We start from the raw sequence: 19,625 nt of genomic DNA on the forward strand, positions 1-19,625 counted from the left end.
CACACACCTAGTAAGTAGCACAGTTACAAGCAATCTGGTCTAAATACTGTGCTCTGAAATGTAAGCCTCCTCTCTCTCTAGAAAATATGTAAACTAGGAGATCATACAAAAGGAAAATATTCCAATTAAACATGTCATTATCAGGGTAAAATGGAGGGTGTTGTGTTCAAGTTTCTTGGAATCAGATGTATTGAAGCTGACTTGAATGTCTACTGCTCCCCACTGTCCCTGCTCTCACAGAAACAAAAATGCAACTGACCCATGGAATAAATCCAGAAATAAATGATTTATTGAAGCATTAAGAAGATAGCTGACCAAAAACAAACAAAAACTAGTGGAGAAACATAAGAACACTATTGAAGCCAGATCTGCCTAACTGCTACATTCCTGTCCCTAGAGACACTCTGTGTTACACTCAGCCAACCAGAGTGTGATCCTAGGAAACAAAGGCCTCTGCCCTATACTCATCTCCCTTCTTCATCTTCCAGAATGTTTCAGTCTTTGCTTTGTCTACTTGATAAGAAATTTTTTTCAAACAGGTGTCCAATATCATGGAACAATCATTAGATTTTTTTCTAAAGGATCTCTAAAAAAAACTGAAGAGAAGGTTTTCCCTATCCTTTGTTTGTACATTGGTAATACTCTCCTTGCCACTCTCATGGGGTTAGAGTTACTTACTTCACCATAGAAAGGGATAAATAGAATGTATAAGTCTTATTTTCACTAAATAACTTAGAAAATATGTGGTTAAATGGGTTGGATTGCTTTTTAGATAGGTATATTTACCTATCTAGGTAAAAAATAAATAGGTACATTTATCTATTATTTATAATAAGAAGAGCTAAATGTAAACATTTCCAAATGCATCATCTTTGGAAATCTCAACAATAACGTCCTCTTGTCAAATAAAAATAATCAGACATTCATTTCCTCTATTAATTTTATACAGTGTGTTATCTTTATATATTAAGAAAAGATTATAATTATCAAGCATTGGTGTTATAAAAGCAGATGGGGTTTTGAAAGACAATAATAATTAAATGAGGCATGCATAATTTGACAACTAATTACTGAGACTTCAGTGGTTATTTATGCATCTGATTACTTGTTGTCTTATTGCTCTTTCTTTCTTCTTTTCCTTTTTGTTGCCTGGTGTAATGACTACATGACAGTTGAATTTCTACCCTGTCCTAACTTTACTTATCTTTAAGAAACAGGACTTCTGCAATAAAAAGTTCCCTTTACAACCAGACCAGCTTAGACTGGTTAGAACTGAGATAGGCAACCAAATGACATCAAAAAGATCTCGGGCTTCATTATAATCTCATTTTCATACTATATGATACGCCCACCAGCACCATGACAGCTGAAAATGACCATGACAATGACCGGAAAAGGCCATAAAAAGACAAAAAGGAAAGCAGCACTCCAATTCACCATCAATTGTGAAACCGATGGAATTTCACCACCAATTTCCAGAAAAGAAATGCATGCTGCTCCTCTTGCTTTTTATGTCCTTTATTAGAGAAATCCTTTATTTTAATCCCCTCACCCTTCACTAGTTGAGAAGTTGATTTGTGAGCCACGCTCCTGTTTCTCAATTCCATGGACACTGAATAAAGCCTGCACTACTTGATACCCACTTTTGGTTTTGCTTATAGGCTTCATGAAACTGAACAGGAAAAGATCCCATCTTTTGGGGGCCGGCTTTGTCAGTAACATTCTAGATGAACTCCTGTCAGTTCCCATTTTGGTAAGGTTACTATTCTATTCTTGGTCATTCAATAGGAGGTTTTTAAATTTTAAACAATGACAAGAAAGATAGAAAATGACTTTTTAAAAAGTAATCAGACATTACATAACTGAAAATGATCAAAAAATTACCTTGAAAGCATCATCATTTTGAGTTTGGTTATAGTAAATCCAGCTTTGTTTATAATTTCAATTATTTCTCCAGCCTTTGATATTGCATCTGGTTTAATTAGGGCTAGCGTTCTATAAGGAAACAAAAAATAAGTTTGCAAATAAAAATAAAACTAGATCAACAGTTTTTATTTATAATTCCCAAGCAGCAGTAGTTTTCTTAACAATCATCCTAGATCATCAAAATTTGAAATTAATTATATAGAAAAGTGTATTAAAGACATCCCTTAAAAACTTACACAAAGTAAGCGTAGTATTCTTCCCATGAATATCAAAATTAGATACTAAACTTGGAGGGGGGGAAGTTTAGGAAAAAAAGCACTAAAATTGTTATTTTTAATGTATCCGAATGAGAAAACACAGGCATTTAGAATCTCCAGTTCTTAGAATACATTTTGTACAAAGGACTAATCTCTAAAACATTGCATTAAATATATTATGAGCTTGGTTTCTGATCTCTTAGACTTCAACATATGTACGCTATATAGTCAGTTCACCACTGATTTGGAAATAATTATAAATTCTTCCATTGATTCTTTATTCATAACATAGGTGATTGCATGAAGAATCAAATGTCTTCTTATACAACAATGTATATGAATAGGTAACAACATGCTAACTTTTAAAATCATGCTCTTCTCCAAGAGGATACATCAGAACAATGCACTCTCCCCCTCTGAAGATTCAGAATTAAGAGCAATTTGGAGATGAAGATCACCTGAGGGTCCTCATTTTACTGATGAGGAAACTAGGCCTACCAAGGTAACATGCCAGAGGTTACACAACTGGTCAGCAGCATTCTCAGGACAAAACACCCAGCTCACCAGACTCCTAGGTCTGTCCTTCCATGTCACAAATAATGTTACTATTAATATTATTAAAAAGGGGCATCATCACCAAATTCTCAAGAATATTATTTGCAAACGTAATATAAAAATTATATTAGCTGGAGTAATTCTGCTTTTGTGATAAAGAATTGCTGCCACTTTCCCCTCTGCACTTCCAATTGCTCTTATAACACTGGCATTAATTCAAGGAATCCATAAAAGGAGAATGGTTGGTCTTTTCATTGTTGGATTTTTTTCACCAATAAGACAAAGTTAGCTCAGGATAAAATTCAAATATCCTTACTTAAATTGGATATAGCTTATGGCTGAGGTTTAAAACTGTAATAACAAAAGAAATTGTTCATCTTAGTGTGTTTATTACAAATTATACCAGATAATGTTTTTCTTTGTTTTAAAACAGATGAGTCAGTTACATTACTTTATATTGTCTAGCTTCATTGAAAACACACTTAAAACTCTTCACTTTTTAATTCATATTATTTAAATATTTTAAACCAAACTAACCTATAAACTGTTTATGCTCAACTCTGGAAGAACATTTCACTGACCATGGCTGTTAAAGAAAATATAAAACATGGCAGTAGTCATCAATGTGTATAAACAAGAAGCAATGTGAAAAGTCTAAAATTGACAAACAGCTTAAAATGTAATTTGATTTTCTCTTAAATGCCTAGGAGAGACAAAAGATTGATTATGTGATAAATGACTCTAAGGAAATTCCTCTGTTACGTCTTTGCTGTTTAATTTTTCAGTAAGTAATAGTAAATTGTATTTTGGAGGGAAAATAAGAGAAATGCCAGGCATCATATGTGTTAATTTCAAAATAACGATGGCACATGAAGAAACAATAGGGCAACAAAGATATATCAGTAGTATCTCTGTTATCTGTAACTGCATAACAAACCATCCAAATATGTAGTGGCGTAAAACAACAATTTCTCAAGGTTCTGTAGGTAGGCTGTGCAGTGGTTTTACCAAGAATCATTCACACAGCTGTATTCAGCTAGTGGACCAGCTGGGGGCTCTGCTCAGCTGAGACAACTAGGCTTTTCTCTCCTGTAGTCCTTAAGGAAGCTAGACCAGGGCTCTTCAAATACCACCACACAGCAACCAATGTACAGGCAATTGTCAAGTGTCCCCTTGAGTCATGTTTGCTGACATCTCTTTGGCCAATGCAAGTCACGTGGTCAAGCTCAGCGTCATTATGAGAGAAAACCGCGAGGTATGATTCATTGAGAGCCATCAGTGTAACAATCTACCACTTGGTAATCCTCTTGCCTGCGCTGAGGCAAGCACTGTAAGATGCAGCATGAGATACTCTCAAAAGAAAACAAAAAATTATAAAAACCACTATTTAAGATTAAAACTTCTTAGCAATACACAGTAACTACTTCTTGTGAAAAAACAGTTTGGCCAGCCTTCACGAACCCAGAATATGGATTTCCAGAAAAAAAAAAATTCTCACAGAGCTATGCAATAAATGTCTTCATCAGGTTCTGAGCAAAAATTGCAGCAAACATATTTCTGAGACAGATGACTGACTGCTATACAATAAATGTCCCAGATAGTATATAGTGCTACCGCTATGTAATAACGTCTTAGATAGCACAGTGCTACGGACTCTTCAAATGCCATTGACCAAAAAGAATAAATATGCAAACTTTCATCTATGCTAATGTATATAACTATTCTAAAAGGTATTCATATTTGTCTTAAGTATATAAAAACCTATTCTAAACATCAAGGCTAAATTTTTGGTTTTTCTCATGCTTCCCTTACAAGCATAACGTGTGTATCTGCCCCATGGATAAAGGAAAACTGTCTCAAATGAGGTACCTGTAATTTGGAGGAAAATTCAGTGAGTCAAGACTTTTGCTTGGCAATAATAGCAAAATTATTCAGAACAATTCTTCCACCAAAAACTAAAAAAGTTGATATTTTTTAAAATCTTTTAAAAATTAAAGATAAATTGACTAGATCATAAATAATCACTGGGACAAAAGTGAAAAAAAAAAAAAAAGTAAGAATGAAAGGTAAGAATAAAAGTTGTTTTTGACTTGACAGCATTGCCTATCTGGAAAATCTGAACGTTGATTTGTAATACATCATTGGGAAAGGGTAACAGAACCCAAGAGATGATCCTTCCTAAACCAATTTGGGCCCAAAGGCTACACCATCCCCCTTAGGGGGAATCAGAAACAACCAAGTCTTGAATGGCAATACAAGTTCACATCATCTAAGCAGTCTCAAAACTTACAATTTTTGAACTACCAGTCATACCGACTGCTAATGCCTCTGGGAAAAAGACAGAAGCAAAGACAATTAATTCCCTCCTAGTAGGAAAGTAACATCATCCTGTACCTCAAATAATTCATATGAAAATGCCTATGACACATATAATATATACATCTATGCAATACACCCACACATACACACATGGCAATCATACAGAAAGATAACCACACACACATACACACATACAGGGACAAGGCCAACATGAGGGAAAACCAGGAGAAACAACAGAAGAGAGACCCACAAATACTTTAGATACTAGGATAATCAGATCAAAACTTTAAAATATCTGTGCAAACTACGGTTAAAGGACTAAAAGACAAGTTACAAAATATTATCAGGCAATAGAAAACTATAAGCTACAAAACTGAGTAAGTAAATGTGAAAAAGAAAATATTAGAATATCTTGTGATGAAAATACAATAATAAAAATGAGAACTAGATAAAGGGTTTGACAGAAGAAAGCAAATTCAGAATGAAGCACAGAAAAACAAAAAGATAAAACAGAGATAAGAAAATAGTTTCATGAATGTAAGTGAAATAAAGACATTTTCAGATGAGTGCAAACTGAAAGAGTTTTCTATTAATAAACATACTCAAAAGGAAATTACTTTTTTAAAATGTAATTTAAGCAAAGGTAAAATCATTCCAAACAGAATGTTTCAGATAAAAGAAAGGATAAAAAGCAAAACGTGAAGAAACCTAAATGAATACCGATTACATAAAACAATAATAGTAAATCATTAGGTTCATGGAAAAACAAAAACAAAAACAAAAAAATACACAACAAAAACAGCACATAATTCAGCAAAAATCCCAGCAAAAATTGAGCTAAAGTCTTCTGCGATTCTTAGATTTTCAAGAAGGAAGGTGAAAATATTAATTAGATTTAAGTTTCACCAAGTTAAGTACATATGTTGTAGTTTATAGTGTAAACACTAACTGTATGTAGAAAAAAAAAAAAAAACAGATGAAAAAATCCTCAAGCAATGCAATCAATCAAAAGTAAGATAATAAAACAGGCAGAAGAAGAAAGCTCAGGATAAGATGTCAGAGTTAAAGCCAAGTATATTAGTAGTTACCTTACAAATAAGTGCTCTATAGTAGATGCAGGTTATAAAATTGTATTTATAAAAAAATTTTTTAAAGATAATCTGATTGGATTTTAAAGCCTAGATGATGGGTTGAAAGGTGGAGCAAACCACCATGGCACATGTATACCTATGTAATAAACCTGCCCATTCTGCACACGTATCCCAGAACTTAAAGGAAAAAAGAAGATATAAAAAGCAAACAAACAACAACAAAAAAAAACAATTAATGAAAGTCACACTTAGAATAGAATACTGAAAATCTAAAGTAAAAAGAATGGAAAAGGTATACCATGCGAATGTTAACTAAAAGAAAGCCAATGCAGCTATATTAATATCAGAGAAAGTAGACTTTAAAGTGAAAGGCATTGCTAGAGATGAAGATGGTCTCTTCATAGTAATAAAAGTTTCAATTTACCAAGAAGATATAACAATTTAGATCACCTAGTAACATACCCTTAAAATTATAATATAAAGACTACATAACTACAAGAAGAAATAGACAAATGATAATTACATTAGAAAAGTTTAACAAAACCTTGGCAATTGATACAATAAGCTGCCCCAAAATTAGTAAATATGTGAAAGATTTGAACATCACAATTCACAGACTTTACCTAATGGATGAATATATAAAACTACACAAAACAACTGCAGACTCAACATTCTTTTCTTTTCTTTCTTTCTTTTTTTTTTTTTTTCTTTTTTTTAGAGATGGAGTCTCACTGTGTCACCCAGGCTGGAGTGCAGTGGTGCCATCTCAGCTCACTGCAACCTCCACCTCCTGGGTTCAAGCAATTCTCTCACCTCAGCCTCCCAAGCAGCTGGGACTATAGGAGCATGCCACCACACCCGGCTAATTTTTGTAATTCTTTAGTAGAGACAAGGTTTCACCGTGTTGGCCAAGCTGGTCTCCAACTCCTGACCTCAGGCCTCCCAAAGTGCTGGGATTACAAGCATGAGCCACCACACTTGGACTAAACATTCTTTTCTAACACACATAGCTAATTAATAATTTACTATTCTAAGCCAGAGGCAAATCTCAACCAGTATGAAAGGCAAAAATCATGAAGAATATGTCCTCTAGACACATGCAATTCAGTTAGATTCCAATACAAAAAGAGAATAAACAAATCTCCATATGTTTGGAAATAAACATAATTCTAAATAAATAATAAACCAAAGAAGACAACACAAAGAAAGTAAAAAATATTTCTAACTGAATAAAAAATACATATCAAAAATAATAGGATATGATTATAAGCAGTATTTAGAAGGAAATTTATACCCTTAATTGCATATATTAAAAATGTTAAAAATTGATAGAATACATAATTCTGAAACTACTAATAGCAGAAAAGGAGAATAAAGAAAATTGGTCAGTAACCACCAACTTAGAATTGTGTGTCCAGCAATAGTACCATTAAAGAAAGAGGGTAAAATAAAAAACATGTGCAAATTAAAAAGAAACAGGTAGTTTACAATGAAGAAATGAAGGATAACAAGAAGAGAACTTATTCTAAAAGGACAGGTTGGTATGCAAGAAGAATTGGTGAACAAATGTTTAGGTAAATCCAAGCAAATATTGTTTCTATCAAAATAAATAAATAAATAAATAAAAGAATGTCTAACATGCAGGCAAAAAAACCTGAATGTCCAAAGACAACAACAATAATAACGAAACTATGTAAGGTTTAAGAGAGATTAGAGCTAAAGTGTTCTAAACTTGTTGTATGACTTGGGAGAGAGCCATGTTATTACAGAACTTTAAGTCAAATACATGAAAAAATTTCAAGCCCAACCAATAAAGAATAAGTATAAAAATCACATAACCTCTAAAGCAACAGAGAATATAGTAGGCAGAATAATACTACCCCTCAAAGATATCCACATCATAATCTCCAGAACCTATAAATATGTTACCTCACCTGGCAAAAAGGACTTTGCAGAGGTGATTAAGATTACAGGCCTTGAGATAGTAGAGATTATTCTGGATTAATTCCCACTGGCCCAATCTCATCACATGAGTCCCTAAAATCCGCGAATCTTTACTAGCTTTAGAGAACCAGAGAGAGGTCAGTGTGGGGAGGACTCAGCATGCTATTGGTGGCTTTGAAGATGGAGAAAGGTGGCCCCAAACCAAGGAATGTGGATGGCTTCAAGATGTTGGAATACGCAAGGAAATCGATTCTTTCCTAGAGCCTCAAGAGAAATGCAGCCTTATCAACACCTGATCTTTACCTGATGAGATCTGATTGGACTTCTGACAGAACTGTAATATCATAAATTTGTATTGTTTAAGTGACTAACTTGGTGGTAATTTGTTATAGCTTCAATAGAAAACCATAAAATATATATAAAAAAAAGAAACTGAAGAGAGGAAGAAAAATTTCTTCAACTAATCCAAAGAAAAGGCAAGAAGAAAAAATAGAAAAAGAGCAAAACAATAAAATAGAAATATATACAAAAATATCAATAATCACAGCATATTTAAATGTATATGTACTAACTATACCAATGAAAATATAAGGGTTCCAGATTAAATTTAAAAACAAACTATATGCTATTTACAAGAGATATAAGACATATCTTAAGCATAACAGGGCAAGTCTAAAAGAGATGGCAAAAAGATATTCATTAACCCAAATACACTATCAGTCAAACTCTTTCTAAAGAAAGATGGCTCAAGCTGGAGCTGGAAAGGAAATTGAACTCTAATCTGTTAACTGACCAAGGACCATATGACTGAGAATTGTAGAATGGAAAGGCAGAATTTTATCTTATTTTACAGAAAAAAATATCAATTTCTCCCTAGGAATTTAATAATGAGAAGGCATTTTTCATTGTATTATTTGGGAGGCAGTTGCACTGTTGTTGGGTCTGTCGTATAATCAATAGCATGCCATCTTGGACAATGATACTATAGGTAAGTAAAGAAGAGAAAAAGATTGGGGGTGAGTTTTTAGCGGGTGAGTTTTTAGCAAGGCCTTTGTTACTGAACTAAGGTGTTTCTCTCTGGGTGCCTTTCAGCAGCCAAAACTCAACTGCTCACCACTGGTTCTAGGACAATATACAAAGTAATAGTAATTGGTACTGAGGGAATGGTTTCCCAAAGGTGACAGCAAGACTAAACTAATATTCATCTGGTCTATTCTCCGAGAAGTAGCCATAGTCTACTAGAGCATAGCAGCCAATTGGCTTAAAGGTATAAAACCCAGAAAACAACTAGGAATGTGTACCCTTGCTCCTCACCAGTAAAGTAACTTCCATCCCTGTTCCCATGAGAAAGTGCTCTCTCTACTTCTTCCATTTGCTCCTCCACGTCTGGACATATTTAAGGGTTTCTGGTTATATGTGGCCCTACCTCTTTTTCTCAGACCTGCAGGTCCTCAAGTAGGGGATTGTGTACAAGTAAGGGATAGCGTATTGTTCTCCTGCTTTCACATGTTAAGCACGTCGGAGTCAGAGTCCAGCACCTGCAGTGGAAGCCTGTTTCTCTCTAGTGCTCTCTCTCCTGTGCTCCATGGGCTGGGAGGCAGGATGAGAACCCTGAGCAAGTGTGCCCTCAGTTTGTTCTGTTGATCCACATTTTCCTCAGGCGGGCTTCTAAGTTCCAGATCAGTGTAAGGGAAGAGGAAATAGGATTAGAAAGAAAACCTCAACCATTCTCAAACACAGCTTTCACAAGACAGCCTAAATAAAATTAATACTTAATATTTTGATCTACATCTGTCTCCTGTGTTAGTTCTTCATCAGTTAGTAATTTGGAGGGAAGAATGGAGACTAACTGAGCTCAAGAGATGACAAGAAGCTGTTTTAAGGAGGAATGTAAAAGATAAAAAAGAGAAGAGAAATAAGACAGATTTATGACGGAGACAAGTAAATTGGTAAGATTAGGTCCCCATGTGGATTTAGGGATAAAACACATGTGGAACCCAAGGACAGCTACCAATTTTCTAAGTATGTGATTAGGTGAATGTTGTATTAGTGCATATATAAGTAGGTTTTTCAATGAAAGAATTAATTTAATTTTGAATTTGTTAATAATTCAATTTTGGATTTTTAAGTTCCTGTGAAAAATCTACATGGAAAGGTTCAGGAAAAAGATTAAACATATGGTTTTACAGCTGGGGTGATGACATAAATTTGGAAATCAACACATTATTGAAGTCATGGAGTATATAGAATCCCTGGGAGGGTATATAGAATGAGAAAAAAAGGGCCATGAACAGAACCCTGGGGGAATACCAGGAGTCTTTTTTGCCTCTGAGAAGGAATGGCTCTGAGAAAAAAATAGCCAGAGAGATAGAAATGGAAGCAGTGATAGGGGTGGGGGTGGTGAGGTGCCATAACAACCAGGGGAAGACAGAATAATAATTTTTAAAGTATTATAACTTAATTTATTTATTCCAGTTGGGATGGAAGAACAGAAGAGGTACATTTTTAGCATTTATTAAAATTAAATTATTTAATTAAAATTTTAAATTTAATTTAAAGTTAAAATGTCTTTTAATTCACTTATACATTAATTATGATATCCCAATACTGTAATCCTGTTAAACTATATAATACCTGAACCCGAAAGTTGTTTCAAACTTGATATAGCCAAGATTTTATGACATTTCCTTCCAATGAAATTTCTTCAAACATGTATCTGATGATACTGGCAAATCTTCACAGAGAAAAAATGTATAGTTCATATGAGTCAAATTCTAATATTAGAGAATGTATGTTCATCCATAAGAATTGTTAAACTACATAAGTCTAGAAAATATATAAAGTATTATTTCAGTACCTTTTAAAAAATTATCAATTAAGCAAATGCTTGGAATTTTGGGGCTGTATTTAAAAACTCAAAAGGTGATTTAGGTCAAAAGGTTATTTAGGTCAATCTCCCTACCTCCAGGGAGAAGTATTCTTAAGCCCCATCCAAGCACAGGTCTCACCTAAAATATGGCTTTTAATCCACATACCATTTCAGTACATCTCCAAGAGGACAGGAAAATGCATACTGTGACTGAGTTCCTGCTGTGATGGAGCCTCAAATAACTTGGGCTTAGACCTTGGGATCAAGTTGACTTCATAATTTTTCTTCTGAAAAATAGTGGGGTCTTCCTTTCACTGAAAGTTAATAGATGGGCTCAAGAACTTCATGTATTTAACATCTACTATAATGTTGTTCACCCAACCTAGTGATGCCTTTATCCCTTTAATTTGATTAGGTGACTTGTTTTCTGGCTGACACTCAAAAGGAATGAGGATTGCTGAATGTAAATATGTGGCTCAGTATTTAAAATTAATGGATTTTTAAATAGGATACTAGCATTATTTTTCATTGATTTTTATAAACTTCTTACTAAAGATATAAGCTATCAAAGTAAACATTTAATACCTCACTTATCACATGGGGAATAGCTGTCTATTCATATAAAATTCCTCTATCATTCATACACATGCATACATATACACACTGACTCATCATATGAGAACTATTTAATTATTTCTGCTTTGAGGTAATAAATTTTTAGAAAGACACAAATTGTATTGTGTCTCTACATCTAAACAACAGAATCATAAAGTATCAATTCATTACTAGCTAAAATTAATATCAAAGACTGACTCATTGACAACTTGTAACCTTTATCCATTTGATTAGAGGATCTTTATAAAGAGAGGATAGAAATGTGAATCAAATGTCAGATTTCTACAGTCAAAGGGAATTGGAAAGCTGAAGCTAGTTCATGAGTTAAGCTGAATTATATTAAATTATCTGGATAACTGCTCCCCAGTTGGCTGATAGGCTCCATGGGGATCAATTTCACTCATCCTCCTCACTACGGAGGCTTTACTATAGAAAGAAAAGAGTTGAAAATGTAATTAGTTCATAAATTTTTTTCAACACTATACAAAACTGAGAACTAGACTAAATCAGTTGTTACACAGAAGGTGTTTCTGTGGAACGCTGATACGCATACACATATATTTCCATATGCTTACTTTTGGCCATTTAAATAAAACAATACATTTTTGAAACTCTTCGGTTTGGAGGAAGTTTATTTAAATTACCCAAATGGTTGCTGGATTTACTAACCCATATGCAATTAAGAAAGAATAAGAAAACAAAATGGTGAATCAATTTGAGTCAGTAAAATATATACTACATATATTTTCAGTAACTATATTAAGCCCAAATACTTCAAATTTGTTTTTACATTAAAATAGAATTCTTCTGTTCATCCTGTTTTAAAATCAGTCCCATTCAACAGTATTTGCCAGCATATTAATTAGAGGTTTAGTAGAAAGAGAATGAATTTTAGAGAAAGACAAAACATGGTTTTCTGGTTTCCCTTTACTTTCTAGCTGTGTTACTGTGGACTAGTTACTTACCCATTCTATAAAATAGATTTAACAACATTCAATTCAGTCAAATCACAGTTAAAATATAAAAATTATCATTTTTATGGCTGGTATTTTATTTTTCTTAGGTCAGACTGTTAACCCTGCCTCTCTAACTCACTTATTTTGCTAGTTTAAATAAAAATTTAAAGTAGTCTTCAAGCCTGGGCAAGATGGCCAAAACCAATCTCCTGCAAAATACCAAAAAATTAGCCAGGCATAGTGGTGCACGGCTGTAGTTCCAGCTACCAGGGAGGCTGAGACGGGAGGATCACTTGGGCATGGGAAGTCAAGGGTGCAGTGGGCTTTGATCATGCCACTTCACTTCAGCCTGGGTGATGACAGAGTCAGACCCCGCCTAAAAAAATAATTAAATAGAATAAAGCAGTCTTGAACTGAGGTGTATGTAAAGTGCATATCAGAGTGTCTGGCATATATTATGTGCTCCATAAATGAATGCTACATATATTTATTAGTTTTAAATAAAGGAATTATGGTTGGCATTTCCTTAATTCCACAGACTTTTACATAAGATCTCACAACATTAAAAGATTCCTGTTTATTTATCTAATACCTGAAATTTTTGTCCTATTTCAAAGAAAGTGTTTGGTCTTCCTTTGTTACAAGGCATTCACCACTCCTCTGATCCATTACCATTTGTGTACTAACACCCACACTGAGAATCCAATCACCTCAAGAACCATAAAGTGCTTATATAGAAAGACTATGGAAGTCACAGAAAGAGATATCATATTACTATGAGAGTGATTCAGATGTTAGGCAATCAACTAGTCATTTGAGTAGCAGATCTCAAAAAACAGTTTGATTGATTTGTTTTCCCTATTGAATTAAATCATTTTTGGAACCTTTTATACATATAGCCTTAACTTCTACAAATAATCCCTATTTTAATTACAGCACCAATCACTCTACAGTAAAAAAAAGAATCCCCAAACCATACAAAATATAAGCTACAGAAATTAGAGCCAAGAGAGATGACAAAGGACTTAAATTTTCATTTCAAATATAATTAATTCTAGTCTCAGAAAGTTGAAATTCATAAATGTAGAGACTGAAAATTAAAAAGTCATCTTGATAATACTGAAAATCAATATTCAGAAGGAAAACATCAGAAGTCCTTGTTTTCTATAAGTCTAATTTTCAGCTGTATCTACAAGTTGTTCTTTCTCGCTTCCATTTTTTTCTTAGCCCCTTTTACAGATGACTGTATCTCTGAGATGTGCTAAGTGCCATAGGAGACATAAATATGAATTAAATCAGATGAGACATGTACAACAACGATATTATCAATTTTTTTTAATTGAAAAAAAGAAAAAGACAGAATGAAGACAACCATTTTCCAGGTCCTATCTATCCTCATATGGTTAAATACTCCCAGTCTTGATTCAGATTGACTTTGAACCCAAAGTTAGAGAATGTAAAAAGATTATATAATTGTTTTCTTACTTTTCTTTCCTACTGCCCAGCTGGCGAGCTGTATATTGATCCCCATAGTCAATTAATACCAATTGTCGAGAAAAGACATTCACTTTGTTGCCTATAAATAAATCTTCCAAGTGCAGGCTATCGTATTTGGTCCGCTTTAAAAAGGTGCGATGATTCTTTACATCATGCTAGAACCAGACATAGGAATATAACAAACAAACAAATAAAATTTATGAATAAGGAAAGTTAATCTTATCATAAGGTAGAAATAATTCTTAATTCTGTCTTATCAAAGATAAGTTATATTCTGTTTCTTTTTTGTTACAAATATAAATCATAATTTTTAATTACTTCCATATTTCTGAATCCAATCTGGTAATAACATAAAAGCTTTTTATTACAAATTTAATACTCTTAAAATCCTGAATAGAAAGATTTGTTTATTACCAAATCATTTCAGTAGTCCTCACAAAATGCTAAAGAAAGAGTCATACACCCAAATTTCTGCTTTTCTGTGTACATAAAATCCCAATACCAAAAAGATTCACTTGTTAAAATTGTGTTGCCAGTGAAGAAACACAAAGAAATAAACAGAAGCCTCTTAGCTTGAGCCTCCTCAATTTGACTTTTTGTAGCAGTAACAGCTTTCAATAATGAGGACGTATTTATGACCATAATAATCCTTATCTATAATCACTTATTGGTTATTACTTATCCAAAACATGAATAATCCCATTTCAGTCTTTTTTTTTTTTTTTTTTTGAGACAGAGGCTCATTCTGTGGCCCAGGCTGGAGTGCAGTGGCAACCTCCACCTCCTGAGTTCAAGCTATTCTCCTGCCTCAGCCTCCCGAGTAGGTGGGATTACAGGCATGTACCACCACGCCCGGCTAATTTTTTGTATTTTTAGTAAAGACAGCTTTTCACCATGTTTGGTCAGGCTAGTCTCGAACTCCTGACCTCAAGTAATCCGCCCACCTCGGCCTCCCAAAGTGCTGGGATTACAGGCATGAGTCACCGTGCCCGACCCCCACTTCAGTCTTCTAACAAAAAAAAAAAATTTCCTATATTTGACATTAAAAGTAAAGACACCAGTTAACTTCTTTTTTTTTTTTTTTTGAGACGGAGTCTCGCTCTGTCGCCCAGGCTGGAGTCCAGTGGCCGGATCTCAGCTCACTGCAAGCTCCGCCTCCCGGGTTTTTACGCCATTCTCCTGCCTCAGCCTCCGGAGTAGCTGGGACTACAGGCGCCCGCCACCTCGCCCGGCTAGTTTTTTGTATTTTTTAATAGAGACGGGGTTTCACCGTGTTAGCCAGGATGGTCTCGATCTCCTGACCTCGTGATCCGCCCGCCTCGGCCTCCCAAAGTGCTGGGATTACAGGCTTGAGCCACCGCGCCCGGCCCCAGTTAACTTCTTATATTGAAATTATAATGAATATTTTTAAAAAGAATTTCCATATATATATATATACACACACACATACATATAAATCTGTTTTTAAAAAGCAATTATATAAAAGGCAATGGTTCCCATGTTCACCCCCTTTGCCGACATTCAAGCAAAGAAAGGCTTATTTACCATTTCAACAGATCCATCCCCTGGGTAAAATAAAAGCTCATAACGTCGAAGAAGTGAAGCATTTGGATCATACCACTCTGCAATGAAAACGAATCTTTCACTATGACTCTGCGAAGAAAGACAGAAGAATTTTAACACTAACATATAAAGAACAAGCACTCTCCTATAAGTCACACAAAATGAAAGCAAGAATTACCAATTTGCCAAAAACAAACTTACTCCTACCTATTGTATTGAATTTTTCTGCTTTTCAACAAAATATCAGTTATCAACACACCCTCACAAATATTTCCTTTTAATTTCTCACTAAATACCCTTAGATATCTCAGAGATGACTTATGGATTGCTTATTACTTTATAGCCATCTAATCATCCTGAGTAAATTAACATTTTCTGAGAACATGAGCTCCTGATTTTACTGTGGTAGCAATTCAGTCCTTCTGAAAGCAAGTTTACATAGACACTATCAATAAATTAATATAAGAATAAATTTCTGAGGATAGCTCTCAATTATATGAAGTTCTGACTTCCCTAAATTTGAGAATCTAGTAGTATCAGAATATTACCATTAAAATTATAGTAAACATCTTTTTTCCTTAGTAATTACATATGATAGTATCTTTTTATAGAAATAGAGAATGTGTTAGTCTAGGACCTCTGAAAATAAATGTGAAGACAAGATTGAACATGCAAGAATTTCATTAAGGAAAATTCCCGTAATATAAAATGAGGAAGGAGCCAAGGAAGACTAGAAAAGCTGAAAAAAACAATGCAAGTTTGACACAGAGTGGTAGAGAGATGCAAGGAAGGTTAAGTGGAATCATCCCAGATTGCTACACCCTCTAAGGAAGGTTCAATAAGCCCATCAGGAAGTGCTAGAGCCAGGTGACTCCCAAGGACAGGGAGGGGCCAGCTTTAGTATCCCTGTTCCTCTCAATCACTGGCTGGGAGCAGCCTTTGGGAAACAAGTGCTCAGCACAAAAGCAGCAGTGGATTTCAGAGAACAGCAGCTGGGACCCTTGGTCATTTAGGTTGCCTGTAGTTGGAGGTCTGTGAAGTACATTCTTAGGGCTACCACAGAGAGCAAAAAATGAAAAAAAATAAGTCAAAGATGGGTCCTTTTCCCTTGACTATCGAGAAGGATTTCCCATTACATATGTTAGTAAAAATACCCTCGCCCCAAAGTTTATAATAAGCAAATAAAAGCATAGGGAAGAAGGGAATCTAGGATTTTTATTGCTAATTCTGGATTTGCCATCTGATGCTCTGGTTAGGGGAAATTTGGGGATTCTTTTTATGTTAATAATTGACTTATAAATTCTAATGGTAGAAGTTGTATGTCTTATTATGTTTATAATATATCCATAAACTATCATGTAGATGAGTAGTTTTTAAGACACTTTTATTTTTCCCATAATCATCCAAAGACATATTTAAACCAGGCTGATTACTCAAGAGTAAATAAATGTAAAATAAGAGACATACTATGACATTTGTAAAAGCCTTTCATCATATATATTTTTCATATTGACTATATAACAATACAGCTTTTTTGAGTTTAAGTTTCACTGTGCATTCTAGTATTGTACTCACTTACAAATAAAAATTTAAATATTGGTAAATTAAAATTTTTACTATCCATAATAAAATATTTACTTAAATACATAATTGAAATGTTGCCTTCACTAAAATAAATATAAAATAGAAGAAATGACACATCTAACTAAAGCAAATGAAAAAATCAATGAAACCTGGTACTTCCATTTATCCATGTAGCCTATCCACCAAACCTGCCAGCCACACTCTTTAATTCTGAATTGGGCAGCAGAATTTTGCACTATACTCTATCCAGAAAACAGTTTTAATACAAAGAAAATAAACTGAAGAACTATTGCTTCTGGCTATGACAAAGTAGCTCATAGCAAACCAATGCTACTTCCAAGAACAACTAGAAAAGTAGGACATCAAAGATTTGGAGAGCTTTTAAGGCAGCCAGGATATGAGGATCCAAGATCCAGAAAGACAGGAAGCCCACTGAAATGAAACCAACATTCATTGTGTTGTTTTTACTCGTAAGACATGTGCTGAGTCTCAAGTCAAGTAGGCAAGTGACTGAGAAGCCTAAGAAGCTGGTAGAGGGAGCCCACCAAGGGGCAGAGAAACAGGTACAAAAGTGAGCTCAAACCTGTGCTTGTTCAGTAGAGTTTTTGGAAACGAACTCCCAAGTCAGTGCTGTTTCCTCTGTGAGAAAAGGTTTATTACTCCAAGTACAAATTATATTCAAACCTAATTTAAACTTAACTTTCTGGTTTACTTTTACAGTAAAAACTGTGTTTACTTCCTAGAGTTTAAAGATATATCTAGAGATATAACAGTGGTACATCTGGACTTGGGATAAAATATCACAGGTTGGTCTTTCAACTACCTGCCTGACACACATGCACACACACATGCACACTTACCCACACCATCCAGACCAAAGCCACCTTTAAAATTTAAAGAAAATTTACTTTTCAGCTTTGTTGAGCCAAATCTAGAAAAAAAGAGGAACTCGGTTTCCTTTTGCTTTTTTTTCCTCAAATGATATTAAAGCTATATATCATTTTGTTTTTAACTCTTCACTTTATGGATAAAGAAACTGAGCTCCAGAGAATATAAATGACTAGAATAAGGTCACAGAGCTGGTTAACAACTGAGCCAAAACTGGAAACTACACTTTCTATGACTCAGATATTTCCATATTTCCATATCACTAACCTTCCAGGGCCAACTCAAGAGGGAGAAACACTTTAGTAGCACATAGATACCCCTTCAGCTGTTTGCCACAGATGCTCTGATGAGACTGTCGCAACCTAATGATTATATAGACAATCATTAGTTCCTTCTTCCTTGAAGATTCCAGCTTCTATCAAAAGTAATTTATGGGGAGCATTTAAAGATTACACTGCATCAAAAACAGACTTTCTTAAAGAAGCCAAATCATTTTTCCTCTTTTGAACATTTTAAATATAAGTTATACATAATAAAAGAGTTGATCCCTCACACATAATCACACTTTGTTCCAGAAATCTTAAAGTCTTGAAGTAAGATGTGTATTATTATACCCAGAAGTCTTGAAGTGACTTGAACTGGACAATGTGGTATTATTGTACCCAAAAGCCTTAGTATCTTAAAGTCTTAAGGTCTCTGTCTATACAGAGAGAACTCAATGGTAAGTAATGTAAACAATTTTTACATTGTAACATGCATATATGTGTGTATATATGTATGTTATTGAGTGTAATGTAAAATTCATATGTTTTATAGCATAAAATAGGTGATTTTATGGAAATTTTGACCAATATTGGAATTGCAAGTGAAATTATATTTGAAGACTAAGCAACTCCTTAGTGAAATAAATCACACCACCACCTCTCTCTGCTACTGTTTAAAGGAAGGCCCAGCTTTACAATGGATCATATGAAATTAACAATCTTTTCCATATAGATATACTTTAAAAAATCCAATCTCTCAGTTCAAGAGTGAGTTTACGCTTATGTTACCAAGCAAAATTGTACCTTGGCCTCACATATTTCAATAATACTAATCAGAAAACCATTCCATTCCTGATGATACTTTGATCATCAAGCAACAAATACCAACTGGGCCGGGTACTACTAGTACGCTGAGCGCAATGAGCACGCCAATCTGGTAAGTCTGCTGCTGCTGGTGCTACTGCTGCTACCATTTGCTGGCAGCCTACAGCAAGTGACATGGCCCTGAAATATGTGGCTTAAAGAGAAGATCCAGGAAACTATAAAGGGTTTTTTGGGGGGAAATTATGGAGGAATATTTGAGAGAGTCCAAAAGACATGGGCAAGACTTAATCTCTGTAAGCCTCATTTTCCCCATCTGAAAAATGGAAACAGTACTTTCCTCATAAGGTAGTTATGGGGATTAAATGACTTAGTTTACATGAAGCACTTAAGATTTCTGTTGCCTATGTCTCCCAAAGCAATGATGGTGGTTTATAGATCCACCTGTGACTTTAGAGCTGCATTGCACACACTCA

The 19,625-nt window shown here is 34.4% G+C and overlaps 1 protein-coding gene across 4 annotated transcripts in view; it reads right to left on the minus strand.

Moving 5' to 3' along the window:
* The window catches only part of NME7 (NME/NM23 family member 7), a 235,379-nt gene that overhangs the window by 183,323 nt on the left and 32,431 nt on the right, over positions 1-19,625 (minus strand). For all 4 annotated transcript variants that reach the window (XM_033198961.1, XM_033198963.1, XM_033198959.1 and 1 more), the window contains 3 exons: positions 15,575-15,682; positions 14,018-14,184; positions 1,885-1,995 (listed from right to left, as the gene is read on the minus strand). In XM_033198961.1, coding sequence (XP_033054852.1) covers positions 1,885-1,995; positions 14,018-14,184; positions 15,575-15,682 — 386 coding nt within the window. Of the gene's footprint in view, positions 1-1,884; positions 1,996-14,017; positions 14,185-15,574; positions 15,683-19,625 lie in introns of those variants that run through there.

The sequence above is a fragment of the Trachypithecus francoisi genome, unplaced genomic scaffold (assembly GCF_009764315.1).
Source record: "Trachypithecus francoisi isolate TF-2019V2 unplaced genomic scaffold, Tfra_2.0 Lachesis_group5, whole genome shotgun sequence".
NCBI classification, from domain to species: domain Eukaryota; kingdom Metazoa; phylum Chordata; class Mammalia; order Primates; family Cercopithecidae; genus Trachypithecus; species Trachypithecus francoisi.